The sequence below is a fragment of the Schistocerca serialis genome, chromosome 8 (assembly GCF_023864345.2).
Source record: "Schistocerca serialis cubense isolate TAMUIC-IGC-003099 chromosome 8, iqSchSeri2.2, whole genome shotgun sequence".
NCBI classification, from domain to species: domain Eukaryota; kingdom Metazoa; phylum Arthropoda; class Insecta; order Orthoptera; family Acrididae; genus Schistocerca; species Schistocerca serialis.
The window spans coordinates 554,291,745-554,307,219 of record NC_064645.1 but is presented as its reverse complement, the minus strand read 5'-3'; the positions used below and the strand labels follow the sequence as shown (position 1 = coordinate 554,307,219).

Here is a 15,475-nt window from a genome sequence, read left to right as displayed (position 1 = left end):
CACATGTTAATGTTGCACTACCTTATCACCACGCCACATAAGGCCAGAAAACAGAAGGGTTGAAAAACCGTAAGTACTGTTTCCTGCTTCGGATCACGTTCAAATTTCGTCGAATGGTTTTGAATGGTCTCTACTGGTTTCAACGTGTACATGAGAGCAAAGACTGCGGTCACATGTGACATGCGCGATCACGTTCAAAGATGATTCAGCCCCATAACGTCCTCAGAAAAGGTTGAAGCGTCCGGGAGTATTAGCAGTGTCAAGGGTTGTCAACAACATCTCCTGTTGCTCATCACACTGCAAACTGTCATTTTTAACCACGAAAAGTGTGAGAATCAACGCCCATGGAAACGTTGAGATTCTATTTGCGCTCTTTATGCCATCCCCTGAGGCCGTTTCGTGTCGATTATAAGCGACGGTTTGTCTGAAATGTCCCTCTCGCCCGCCCATAAGCAAACCGAGTTATTTCAATGTTGGGTGTCGTGATCCTGACCTCCATCGCACAGACATCGAAAGAAGGAATAAATTGTGTTGAAGAGGGGCTGCGACAATCTTCTCATCGTGTGATACGTCCATGGTGTCGTTGGGCAGAATTGTGCTGAAATTTGATGTCAATGTGACAGAAAAAGTAGGAAAAGTAGGGCTACGATGTAGCACCATAGCGCTTTTTTGTGTAAAATTTACGTAAATAAACAACAAATTTATTGTGCTTCTTTGTTGCATCGATTTTCCTAAATTACTAAATTAAGAAGGAAAATACAAGAAGTCCTTAACATAGAAGAGAAAAAGTATGTCTATCTTGAAATAAATAATAAATATTGTGGTTTAATTTTCAAGTGCATTTGATTTTTTTAAATCTTAAATTTCGATTACTTCCCAAAATACAACGTTTAAGCACAAGCTGCTTTCAACATCGTCATGAGTCAAATTTCAGCTAAATCTCAAACAACATTAGTAAACTAAGCCTTATACCAGATTTTTTTCGCCGGCCGGAGTGGCCGAGCGGTTCTAGGCGCTACAGTCTGGAACCGCGCGACCGCTACGGTCGCAGGTTCGAATCCTGCCTCGGGCATGGATGTGTGTGATGTCCTTAGGTTAGTTAGGTTTAAGTAGTTCTAAGTTCTAGGGGACTGATGGCCTTAGAAGTTAAGTCCCATAGTGCTCAGAGCCATTTGAACCAGATTTTGTTGGTATCACATACATTAACATTTTACATAAAAACAATGGTTTTATTTTTAACCTTAGAATAAAATAATTGCAGCCAATAAAGATTAAGCAAATGTACAGATAGTATACAATACTCTATAGTTTCATATATTGTTATTTACAAATATCACACTAATTCTTTTGTAACATTAACATGAGTGGCTCTCTGTTAGTATTATTTCAGTGTTCTGCTTTACCAATATGATCATGTATTACCACCTCTCATTTGTATTAAAACTCACTACATGTAAGTATTTGACAGTAACAAATTACAAAGGGTTAAAAAGTTATATATATATTCTTTTGCAGTTATTGTGAAGCTAATATCTGTATCACTCTTTTTTTTAGATTTTCATAATAAATTCATCATCATAAAGAGTTGCACCCAGAAGGACAAGGCAGATTGCGATCATTGTAGGCAGGCAGATAGATGATACTACTGTACATACAAAACAACTGCATTTTGAACTTCAAAAGGCTACAGTATACATTGCACCACATGGGCTAGAAATGTACGTACATATTAACATGGTGTAGGACCCCCATGGTTCTGAATACAAGTGTCAATATGTGTGGTATGAAGCTGGACAGGTCTCAGATGTTTTCCTGCATACATCCCATGTTGCTTGCAACTGGGTTTGGAGATATACAGATCAGTGCATGGAGGTGGAGTCCTGAAAATATGGTCCTTGGCAAACAACACACTCAACTGGTGAGAGATTGGGCGATACGACTGGCTATGGCAGAGCATTCTCAACGACAAGGCATCCATGTGAAGTGGCTGTGGTGTGAAACAAGAGCTATCCTGTTGAAATATGACACGGGCATTCGGTATTCATGAACAGTAGAGCTACCACTTGCAGGACATCAATGTACCATGTGGCTATCATAAAGGAACACTGTCAGTGAATGGGCACCATAGGATAATGCTCTCCACACTGTTGCACCAAGCTGGGAGGCCACAAACTGCTCTTTGTGGCACTCTCCACTGAGTCTCTCAACACAGACCCAGTGGTTGTTGCCACTGAGATACAAGCAGGACTCATCACCAAAGAGGATCTACTGCAGGGCCCCCTGTCCATTGCTCCAACATCTGGTGGGTTGAATGTGACGTTGTGAGGGTGCCAGTGGCAGGAGCCATAACAGTTGGTTTTCAGTGATTCCTGTGTCATGCAGCCACCTGCCAACAGTACTAGCATTTACAGTATGTTGTATGGAAGACTGGAGAACCTGCTGAATGGCCCCTATCATTGTCACCAGATCTACTTGCACATGGTGGACAATCCTCCTTGTTGTGTGTGATGGACTTCCAGATCCTGCATATCATTCTGCATCTTCTGTTGCCAACATGAGCAATGGTGGTGCCCATACAACTGATTTGATGCCCAGTATGACAATAGGACCACCCAACCTCCTGCAGCCCAATGATGTGGCCTCTCTTGAACTCAACCACTTGTACAACCTAGTGTCAAAGATGTTGCCAAGGCATAGCACATGTTCAGGCGATGCCCCGTGATGTTAATCACTGTTTACCATCTGAAATAGCCATTTTGGCCCCTCTTATGTCAACCAATACACACATCCTCAAGGCCCCACCTTTGCTCCCTGAGTGTGTTGCTGACCATGAGAAAGTAATCATTTCTATAGCTGATGGTGCATAGCATCCTCACCCATTTGGCAGTGGATTGGGAGGGTCCTTCTGAGTGCAACTATTTCTATGACAATGAGTGCAGATAGTGTAGCTCTGCACTTCTTTTTGATTATGGTGTAGCTATTTCTTCCAACCATTAAATCAAGAAGTTCTATCACGCAAAACGAACAAGCTCTTCAGTTAGCAATGTTCTAAAAAGCCAATGTTGTAAAACGCCATTTGTGAGACAGGTTAATATCTTGGTTAGTCAGCTGGTTATACACATGCTGACTGTTTACAATTTTTTAAGTAAAAGTGAGTAATTGCTTCCTGTTCAAGGATTCCTCTGTAGAATAAGTTGTTAAGGAGACATATCTTTGATCTACATTTGACAAAACATCTCCTCTCTGCCATACCTTTTATTCACATTGGTAGATGTAATCATGCATTGCAATGTAGCAATTTTTGACCTTTGCAATAACTATTTCATTTTGTTTCAGCTCCAGGTGTTTGATGCTAATAAAGATGGACGGCTTCAGTTGTCAGAGATGGCAAAGTAAGAATTGGAAATTAGTGCTACAAGTAAATTAAATAGTTTAGTTATTTTCATGTTTTGTTCATCATGTTATTTTTGTGACGACTGTCCTTACTGTGGACAATGTCAATAGCTTTACAAGTAGGATACATTTTCTCACTCGACATGCTGACAAATTACGTAAATGGATTTTGACATTACATCTTAATCTAATAGGAGGAGTTGTCGATCAAAAATGATCCCAGTTTATTTTTATTGCCTACCAGCACCTTTAATTTGCAGCTTTCTTCTCTCTGTGGAAGAGTAAGATTGAGGACAGTGGAAGCAATTTTTGTTCCTACTGGTATTCTTGTGCTACTATTTTGCCATACTTTTACTGGTCCTTTACATCAAACTTCATAAGAACTAATTGTTGTAAAGCTGCTATTAGTAAACCTATTGTTTAAAAAATGTGTTGCATACAAGTGCTTTAAGAATACTTGTAGACACCAGATAATGTCCTTGCAGCATACTTTGTTCCAATGGATGATTTGTGTCTGAGAGTGTGTATCAAAGTGGTGTAGGGAAAGCCAAGATGAGCTGTTTGATATAAGACACTTGTGATCAATCAAGCAAGGAAACAATCTGAAATTGGCCAACAAAAGGCAGCTGAGCTACAGTGCATGTGCACTATATGAGATTTTAATATCTGCTCACCCTTTTATACCACTTGTTTTTGTTAAAATCCAAGTTAACCTTCTCTGTGAGCACAATGAAGCAAAGAGTCAATGGAACTAATTATGTAAAAACTAATTATATTTCCATTGTGATCTAGACTTAAACCTTACAATAGTAGTTGCCTCATAGTAAGAAGGCCAGACTTTTTCCCACCTTGGTAACCCACAACTGTCTTATATCAAACTGTATGTCTCAATTTATACCACATCACAGGTACACTGTAAACATTTACCATTTGCATCATGCACATGACATGAATGAATGAAAATGTGTGGTGCAACCAATTTTTAGTCCTTTCATCATGAAAATCAGTGGCCAAGCTGATAACAAATATTTCAGAAATTTATGCAATTATTGCCTTTTAATTTTACAATAAAAAAGAATGCTTCTTCTGTCCATTCTCGAAATACTACCATACAATTACTAGCTTTCGTGAGATTTAAAATAGTACTGCAGAAGGACATTTGCTATGCACAAAAATAGTTGATAAAACTGCTAACTATTATGTGAGAGATTAGTAGGACAAACTGAGCACCACTCTAATCTTTTGTTAATACTCAACCAGAAAAAAACTTGTGCTTGTCTGAGAAAGTGGTGAGTCTCTTACATTGAACTGTCCAACACCACAAGGTCTCAAATTTACAAATTCACCTTTCTCAAATGTTAGGCATGGAAATTTTACAATGTTCAAGACAAGCAAATAAATAAAGGAAATACATCAACCAATTTCTGAAAATATTAGTAATTGGACACAGAAAAAATACACTCCCAAGCAATGGTAGGACAATACACTTGCAAATGCTATTATAGTTTACAAGGTTCCAGTTCCAGTGGCTCCTTTCCCTGGCAGAAGGATTGTAGGGGAAGGAGGAAGGGTGAAGGAAAATGACTGGCAAGGTTTAAGAAATGGATTGAGTTCAGTAAGTCTCCTCTGACCACGGATTCTGGGTGACTTTACTGAACACTGCCCCTTTTTCCTAAAACTCATGAGTCCTTTTCCTTCACTCCCTTCCTTCCCTCTCAACCCTTCTGTTAAAAACAATTACATTTTTCGAACAACTGCAGTATGAATTTAAATATCAAATGAAAGATCTCCATCACCTTTATCTATCTCCAATCTCACTTCAAGTGATTCCCATCTCTCCTTGGATCTCAGTGATCTTCCTTCCTTTTCTAACCTTCCCCAACCTATTACTTAAAAAATCTAGATAATGTGTCACTTCTGCTTTTATATACATATCAGCAAAAATACATATTTCACCTCATGGCGGTAAGTACTGACCAATAATTCTGTCTCAGATTCATTGGCAATATGAAGGTTCACAGATATTAATTTCATGGTATACACATTTTCTGATCTAGTTATCAAAAGGCAGACATATTCCTAATTATATAAAAGTTGAAAAGACAATGTAAGAAAGAGTTAAACAGTCAGCTGAAATGAGTCCAATGAAAATCTCTATACATTAATGTTTGGAACACTACTTGTTTAGCAGTTAAAGTAAAAGGAATAGCGAAACAGTCAAAGAAACAGAAAGTGATTTTTTGGTAGTCAGGTAATTCATATTAGGAAGAAGAAATGGAGGCACAATTTTCACCTTGTGAAAACTCATGCTTACTACCAAATTACTACTCCATGTGAAATGCAAGAGTTCGTTTTTGATGTCATGATCTACACTTTATTGTATTCCCATATAATACTCAACATATGGTGGTAAATGTTCACATAAATCTGAAACATAAAATTATTACTGACAGTGATAACTGATAATACTCTTAGCCATTGCAGCAACTCAATGAGTTCCTTATAAGAGTGGAATATTTTGTACAATTCACATATAGATTTCATTGTGCGTAAGATTGAAATAATCACAAAGTAGAATAAAAAATGTGATACTCTCATATTTGTACTAATTTCATGTACTTCTTCATTCAAGCAGAAAATTAAAGTCTAGGAAATGTTCTAAAGAGAAGTAAAAGTATTTCTACACCTTAAGAATATTGTGAAAGTATGTTTATTTTACAGTCTTTTTTGTGAGGATCAAATTTAAATCCGTGTGTCACACTAGTAAACAATTAATTATGTTGCAGATTACTGCCTGTTAAGGAGAACTTTTTGTGTCGGCAGATATTCAAGGTATGACATACAAATATTTGCACATGTACAAATATAAGTATTTAAATGTTGTGAATTAATGTGACACAAAAGACAACTCTGAATTATTTAACAATAAACTTAAACAAGGAGGGAAAGTCATTTCCTTCTAGAATCCAATTATTTTCAAGAGCCAGTTAGGATGTATGTGTGATATGCATTCATAGTTTTTATTATTCTAGCTGAATCAGATACTATGTGCCATTCATAAATTGTGTAGGTAGGATGGATGCATAATTTGAATTAAAAGTACTGGTAAGTGGTAGTGAAGTTCTAGTACTATACATAGGAATGCCTTTCAGTCATTTGTGTGGGAAAAAAAGTAAATAAATAAAAAAATGAATTTTGTCACATTTATTTTTCTTTACAGAATAGATAGTGTAAAATCTTTACTTAAAAGCCATTGCTAAACATGATAATTAATAAATATGTAATATCTCACATCATCTAGTATGATACAAAGACTATAAATAAGATTTATCATAAAAGTAAGAGTTGCAAAATACTTTAGTAAGTTTTACATTCTCTGTTAGTTTTAAACAGTCTGGTTATTTTGGTTCAGTGTTGTTCACTGTCATGCACTACTGAAAACAACGTCCTATGCTTGTGTTACCCTTCTCTGCTAGCAGTTTGACTGTGTATTATCACTAAAGCTTCTCTGTTTTCTCACTGTGCTAACTCTATCTAAAGTACTGCTTTAAATCTTTCCAGTTTGCTGAAGTACATGATTATTAATTGATTGCTTGATTCCCCTTAGAAACCCCCATTTGTTATTAAGCATTTACTTTATGCATGTAAGCTCTCTGTTTCACAAACTTGGTGAAAATATTCTCAGTGTCACTCTCTAATCTTCAACATTAAGTGAAAATATGAAACAAACCTTTTAAATCTGAATTTTTAAGACTTGCTTATGCTTAGAAAAAAGTTATTCCATACAATTACATAGTTATGGGGTAAAACCATAATATTTGGTCAAAGTTGACTGTAAATCCGTAAGAATTTGAGGACATAATATAATTTAGAATTCTTTATGACAACATGATTTAAAAGGTGGTCTTAACTGCCTTTGTCACAGACAGTTTCTAATCTATTATGTCAAATCAGACTGACAAGAAAGAAACAGTACATCAACATAAATCAAACATTTTGTATGCTATACAAATTAGGAACACAATAGTTCAGAAAGAGATATATGTGCATTAAAAGTAAAGAACCCTGACAACACATCATTTTACGATATTTTCACTTGGTCATTTCTTGAAGTTTCTCATAACTGTCCATACCCAAATATTAAAGGACCAAACCCATACACAATTCAATATTATACCAATGATGTCTTCAGGGCCTTGGTACAATCTTACTGGGCTTCTCCCAGCGTGCTACAAGTACTTTCATTTGCTGCAGTGCACCATTTATCTCTGATGATAATGAATTGGTCTATAGTATCTCCATAGTTCATTTTGGATTTGTTGTTAAGGAATTTCACTCTTTCACAAATGCACTAGACACTCTAACTTTCCAATGTTGATCTTTATCACTGTTCTCTATTCTTTGTTACGTATTTCATATTATTTAAATATCATCTAAAATAATGATTCCATGGCACTATTATGATGTTAGCTATCTCGAATGTGTGAGGTTTATCATTTACTTTCTATTAGATCTATTAAAATCACTGTTTGACTTCACCATCTGTCACTCTTTCCCTACAATTGCACACAGAGTTTTTGTGTGAGTAATACCATTCAAGCATTAGTGATTGGTGCAAGAATTCAACACTTTTGGATATGCTGTCAATACTTGTACTAGGTCAAATGTGAATATTGTGTTGCATATGTTTAAATTAAAGTTTTTAGTTGCAAGAAAATATCTCCAGTCACAGGTGACTTATTCTGTGGCATTATTAGAGACATTGATCTTGTGGTAATACTTTCAAGTGCTATGTGCTGATTTTAAGCTAAATCTGCCTCAATAGTAGCTATACAAATAAACAGCAACTGGAAACAGTTTTTACTGTGAACTGCTTCACTTTTATTGTTTCTTTCTCTCCTATTGTTGAGAAATCTTTAGAGAGATTTCAATGACAGTGCACGTTTGCAAGCAGCAAATACATAAGGATAGGAAACTTACTTCTAATGAATTTAATTTCATTTGAAAACTATAATTTGATAAATTAGCATAAAACATCAGAGACACACAAAAAGAGGCAAGATGGTCTATAAAACTCAAGCAACTTATTATAACTTTGTAAACATTTTTCTGTTACTGTTATATAAATAATTTAAGTAACACGTACACCCTTTAATGACAAATGTCACTCTTGATTTCTTTTATATTATGAGATCAGGATACGAATAGCAGTACACTGAATAAACTGATTGATGTTGTCTAAGGTCAACATGACCTATCAATACCACAACATGAAGCCATCCATATGAAACATATGTGCAATTCTTGATGTTCCTGTGTTACAGCTATTTTACCACACACCAAAGACCATTATTCTTTACATGTTCTACTGTTTATTACAATAACAAATTCCATTATCATTTCATTTTAGTAATACTGAACTCCTTGTTGTAAAAAAGCATTACAGCCATTGCCATTCTTCGAATTATCAGGAGATACACAATGGTATGTGACGAATATCATGAAGTTCGTCATGCTGCATAATTTTCATACATTTTCTATTCCTTTGAAAACATCTGTCATTAAATAATTATGCAATGCACAGTTACTGACAATATTTTGTGTGATACTGGAGAAGTTATTACAATCAAATTCAGCCACAATATTTAACACTGCTGCTCACACTGTGAAACAGACAGCCTATTTTGTATTATCTCATCTCCATCTGAGGACCCGTAACTTACATAAAAATCTTACCAGATTACATAAGGTGAATAAAACTGGTCCACATAGTACAAAAAATATCAGACCAAATGTCTTTATCCTTGTTATAACAGTCCACTGCCTTCACTGTCAGCTACGTCATAACATAATGCTGCTTTCAGTGGTGCAGATTACTGTGCTTTCAGTGATTTTTTTTTCCTTTGGTAAACATAGTTTCTTATTTGATAACTCCTCTCCCATGCTTGAGGCCTATGACTAGGCAGACACTACAGGCTGCATCATTAATGGAAGGTACTTACGGGTTCATGTAGCTTCGTGCAGTTGTGACGGTGCTGGTACTGAAGGCAGAAAACTGTTACAACTAAGTAAAACAAGACATTCAATCAGAAATTTTGTAGAATATGTGTACTGGTTTTTATTCATTTAGTGTAATGACAAAAATTTTGTTTTAAGGTTGGCAGATGATCAAATATGGTTTTCATTTCATAATATAAATAGCATGATTTACCAATCTGGAATGTTGACTGCAACAATTTTCAAATCTTGACAAAACCATGCACTTGTATCTGGTAAAAACATTAACATTAAAGTAAATTTCTTGTAATATAACTGAAGGAAAGAAATTTTCTTGTAAAAGTTGACAGACCACAATCCAATTGAAAATTCAGGTTCACAAGTTAATTGCTCTCCATGTCAAAGAACTTCTAACTAGTCAATGTATCACTACTCAAGAGTTCACATTTTGTCTTGAGTCTTCATGCCAACAAATATACACTCCAGTTCTCCAGTTTTAAAGCTCTTATGAATGAGTTCACATCTAATTCTAGTCTATTCAGTAACTTTGCATCACATATGATAACCATTCTTAGATTTTTCCAAAGTGTCATTTCTATATGTCTAAAAGGAGGAATAGCTCCAAAATTTAATGACACATAATGTTGTAAGAGCTACTCACTTATTCATGATCACATTCACATGAATAAGACCTCTGTCCCCATAAATTAACCACTTATTTGCTCCGACAGCCACATAAGTGCAGCTTCAGTGATTTTCCTACTGATCATTCCAGTACAACTAGTTTAAAATTATCGCAAAGAAAGATTCCTTATCTCTACTGATCAGTATCGCCAATGTACTAATCACGGTCTGCATTCCTACACCTAAAATGCTAATCACTTTCTCCACTTTCTTTCAGTAGTTCATGTATAATTATTAATAGAATAATTGCTTATCACCGTTGTTACTAAATCACCCTGTTCCAACATTCATCATGTTTGAAGTCTTGCTGCAGTTAAAGACTGACTTTTCCAACTTCATCCTGATGACAAACACATTAACTCCTCCATAATTTGCTTCATCAACAAAATTACGATCTTAAATTATTCCCCCTTTGGAAGCTAAGTCAAGAAATACCTCTGTAAAATTGTCTGTGAGCTTACATGGCCCTTTCCCATGTCAACATATTTACAGACATCTAGAGAAATAATAGCTATACACCGAATACATTAAACTACTTATGTGCTACAGATTCATTTATGATATCTGCACCAACTGCACTTCTTCTAAGGCAAATCTCCCTGAAGAACTCCAACCTAACATCCAAATCTGTTTCAATAGTTCCTTTTCATATTAATGAGCTACACTATGTGATCAAAAGTATTCAGATACCTAGCTGAAAATGACTTACAAATTCGTGGCACCCTCGATCGGTAATGTTGTAATTCAGTATGGTGTTGGCCCACCCTTAGCCTTGATGACAGCGTCCACTCTTGCAGGCATACGTTCAATCAGATGCTGGTAGGTTTCTTCGGGAATGGCAGCCCATTCTTCACAGTGTGCTGCACTGAGGAGAGGTATCAATGTTGGTTGGTGAAGCCTGGCATGAAGTCAACATTCCAAAACATCTCAAAGGTGTTCTGCAAGATTCAGGTCAGGACTCTGTGCAGGCCAGTCCATTACAGGGATGTTATTGTTATGCAATGACTCCACCACAGGCTGTGTAGTATGACCAGGTGCTCATCCTGTTGAAAGTTGCAATTGCCATCCCCAAATTGCTCTTCAACAGTGGGAAGCAAGAAAGTGCTTCAAACATCAAAGTAGGTCAGTGTTGTGATAGTGCCATGCAAAACAACAAGGGAGGCAAGCCCCCTCCATGAAAATCATGACCACACCATAACACCACTGCCTCTGAATTTTACTGTTGGCACTATACACGCTGGCAGATGATGTTCATCGGGCATTCACCATAACCACACCCTGCCATCAGATCACACAGTACAGTGATTTGTCACTCCACATGACATTTTTCCACTGTTCAATCATCCAATGTTTATGCTCCTTACACCGAGTGATGTGTTGTTTGGCATTTACCGGCGAGATGTGTGGCTTATGAGCAGCCGCTTGACCATGAAATCCAAGTTTTTTCACCTCATGTCATATTACTTGCAGTGGCTCCTGATGAAGTCTGGAATTCCTGTATGATGGTCTGAATAGATGCCTGCCTCTTACATATTATGACATTCTTCAACTGTCAGCAGTCTCTGTCAGCCAATAGACAAGGTTTGCCTGTACGCTTTTGTGCTGTATGTGTCCCTTCACATTTCTATTTCACTATCACATCAGAAACAGTGGACCTAGGTCTGTTTAAGAGTGTGGAAATCTCATATACAGATGTATGACACAAATAACAATCACCTGACCACATTTGAAGTCCGTAAGTTCCACGGAGTGCCCAGTTCTGCTCTCTCCCGATGTCTAATTACTACTGAGCTTGCTGATATGGAGAACTTGGCAATAGGTGGCAGCACAATGCACCTAATATGAGAAATGTATCGTTTTGGGGGTGTCCGGATAAATTTGGTCACATAGTGTACCTTCCTGGATATTAATCTCCTTTTCTCTGATAGTTTCCATGCTCCACATTTCAACATCAACAGCTGTTCCACATTAAAAATTCCCTCCCCTTGGTCTTTGCCAATGATAATATTGTGAAGCCCTGTACACACCATTTTTTATCCTAATGTATGTCCCATACATGACACAGCCCTGCCACAAGCATTTCCCATGTGAAAAATGATAGGGGTAAGTGTGGAACCTTCCATATTATTTAGCAGCTCTGTAGGCACCACTGGGCACCTGTCTCTGTGAATATAAGAACTAATCAGTTGTCAACTTGGCTGAATGAGTGCCACTAAACTGTTGTTAATTACAGCACAAACTCATCTTTGTGGTTTATGAACATGCTATGTAGTAGAACACCACTTTAACAACTGATTTAGTACCCAAGTCATTTTCATTCTCCTTCCAAATAGCAACTGCTTTAAACAGAAACCATCAATCAATATATATATATATATATATATATATATATATATATATATATATATAAAAAATAGAGGGAAACATTCCACGTGGGAAAATATATCTAAAAAGAAAGATGATGAAACTTACCAAACAAAAGCGCTGGCAGGTCGATAGACACACAAACAAACACAAACATACACACAAAATTCTAGCTTTCGCAACCAATGGTTGCCTCGTCAGGAAAGAGGGAAGGAGAAGGAAAGACAAAAGGATATGGGTTTTAAGGGAGAGGGTAAGGAGTCATTCCAATCCCGGGAGCGGAAAGACTTACCTTAGGGGGAAAAAAGGACAGGTATACACTCGCGCCAAACTCTTTGCCTTTACAAATGTCTGCTTGTGTCTGTGTATGTGTGGATGGATATGTGTGTGTGTGCGAGTGTATACCTGTCCTTTTTTCCCCCTAAGGTAAGTCTTTCCGCTCCCGGGATTGGAATGACTCCTTACCCTCTCCCTTAAAACCCATATCCTTTTGTCTTTCCTTCTCCTTCCCTCTTTCCTGATGAGGCAACCATTGGTTGCGAAAGCTAGAATTTTGTGTGTATGTTTGTGTTTGTTTGTGTGTCTATCGACCTGCCAGCGCTTTTGTTTGGTAAGTATATATATATATATATATATATATATATATATATATATATATATATATATATATATATATATATATAATCCTTGGTCCCTTTGTCCATGTTAACCTCATTATTGATGAACATTACCAATGAGCTAATTTATTTTAACAAAAGTTAATTACAGCAAGAAATTTGCATAAGATATTAAAAAGTTTGAACCAGTTTTCACTTATCAGATGTTTTCAACAGCCCGTGGAATTATTCTTCCCCAGAGGCTACATAAAATTCTCTTACTAATCATCACATGTATGTGTCTCCTAGCAGTAGACTCATATCAAGTCATTCACAATTGATGACTGTCTATGTAATTTGATTCAGCCTCAGGCCAAATATAATTGCATGCGTTATTGAAAATTACTTATAAATTTAAAGGGGTTCAGTTATGCTAATGCCTTACACAATTTTTGGACTGCAATGAATTTTATTGCTAATGCTCAGGTTTACATTTGTAGGTGTTTGTCTGCCTAGCTTTTTTCATTCTTTGTTTGTTGTTTCCATCATGGAGTTTCTGTTAAGTTGATAATGGGAGTATGGACTTGAGATGAACCTTAAACTTCATTTACGATTAAGTCTGAGACTTTTATGTGATCATGTAAATCAACTGAGAAATGTGTGAGGGAATGCTGGTGAATTACATAGGCAGAGTGACAACCTAACCAGACAGTAGATGAGGCTCACATGCCAGATATTGTTTTTATGCTTTAACATTGTGACATACTGCTAAGAGCACAGTAGTATTTTGTATCAAGATTTAATTTATGGAAAGTAGTATTACCCTTCATCAGTAATTAACTGTGGAATTTTTATCTAAATACAAGTGATACATATCAGAGATGTATTTAGTGTGATATGCATTCATGTGTGATTTAAAATAAAGGAAAATTATTGGATAAACATTGTAATTACTTCATTGGCTTTGGAAAACCATTCCAGAAAGTTTTATTTTGGAAATGTAAGTGGAGAAGGGCATACACATGAATAAACGATAAATACCTAAATGCAACAGATTATCTGCATGGTAGGCAAAAGCTATTCTTAAAACAAACAATGGAAATGAAAAATTGAAATATCAACAATGTTAGGAAAACAGTACTCTGCTACTCACCATAAAGATGACAGTGAGTTGCAGACAGGCACAATGAAATGACTGTCACCCATTTAGTTTTTGGCCAAAGCCTTCTTCAGAAAAGAAATCACACACACATTCACACAAGCAAGCACACCTCACATGCACAAGACTGTTATCTCTGGCAGCTTGCACCAATCCAAACTGTTACTGTGTGATTAGCAATATGTAGGAGACTTGCATTACTATATAAAAAGACACAGTGTTGAACAATTGTCAAAGACAGTTTATAAGTAGAGAGAGATAGGTTGCAACTCCACTGTTAGGTGGTACTCATAAGTCTCTCAGATCACGTGCATTTTGGGCTATCCTACATGTAGGGATCACTCACTGGTACTAGTTGCTTTAAAACAAAATGCAATAAAACCAATACTTTTATTTATTTTACTGGTGAGACCACAAACAGGAAAAAAGGACAGCAAGATAGAGGAAATTGTTAACATAAAATTAATATAGAGCTCTGTCATCTTCATCAAGCAAAGAGAGAGACAGTTATAGTAAGCTACTCAGGAAAGTTTCAGTAAAGTTTAAAAACTTGGAGAGGTATTAACGGAATCTAAATTGTGAATTTGCATTCTCAGTCATGTCTGCAAAGATGAAGTGTGTAATACAAGAAAGGCAGGGGTATAGACTGGATTCCCATTCAGGTGCACTTTTGTTTCAAAAAAGATATTCCATTAAATTTGATTTATGTAATAGAAATTGTGCAGAGAGACTATCCAGCAAACAGAAATGAAGAAATTCTCTATAATGTGGATGACATACATTAGCTTATTCTGCAGAAACATAAGGACAAATATCAAAAGTGGATGTCAAGGTTTAATTATTATTGTATAGTATTTCATTAATTAGTGTTTGAAATGTAATACATAGTATCAAGTAGGAAAGTCACTTCTTTCGTTTCAGTTATCAAAACAACCTTTATTCATTTATAATCTAACATTCATAATGGCTATGTCCCTTACTGCCTCTTTCGTACAGCCTGGAAAACCTTTGTAGTGAACTATTCAGAACAATGATATCATCCACATCTGAGAATATTGCAGTGCTGTATGAACGTAGTGCTTTAAATACTCATTGTGATATATTTTAAACAGTACCCAGTCACAATGACAGCAAATTCCCTATTCTTTGTCTATTTTTGATACACACAGACACAAATTCATGAAATTTCATAACTGTTTAAAATTTAAATATATCTAAACTACATATTAAATAAACCCTGCATTTATTCTTGTACACTCTCTCAAATTTTTCACTCATCAGG

The 15,475-nt window shown here is 36.2% G+C and overlaps 1 protein-coding gene across 1 annotated transcript in view; it reads left to right on the top strand.

Annotated features, from left to right (window-relative positions):
* LOC126416380 (calbindin-32) overlaps window positions 1-15,475 on the top strand; it is a 750,330-nt gene that overhangs the window by 675,956 nt on the left and 58,899 nt on the right. Inside the window, exons 7-8 of the mRNA XM_050084060.1 lie at window positions 3,337-3,392; window positions 6,180-6,225. Of these exons, the coding sequence (XP_049940017.1) occupies window positions 3,337-3,392; window positions 6,180-6,225 (102 nt within the window). The remainder of the gene's footprint in view (window positions 1-3,336; window positions 3,393-6,179; window positions 6,226-15,475) is intronic.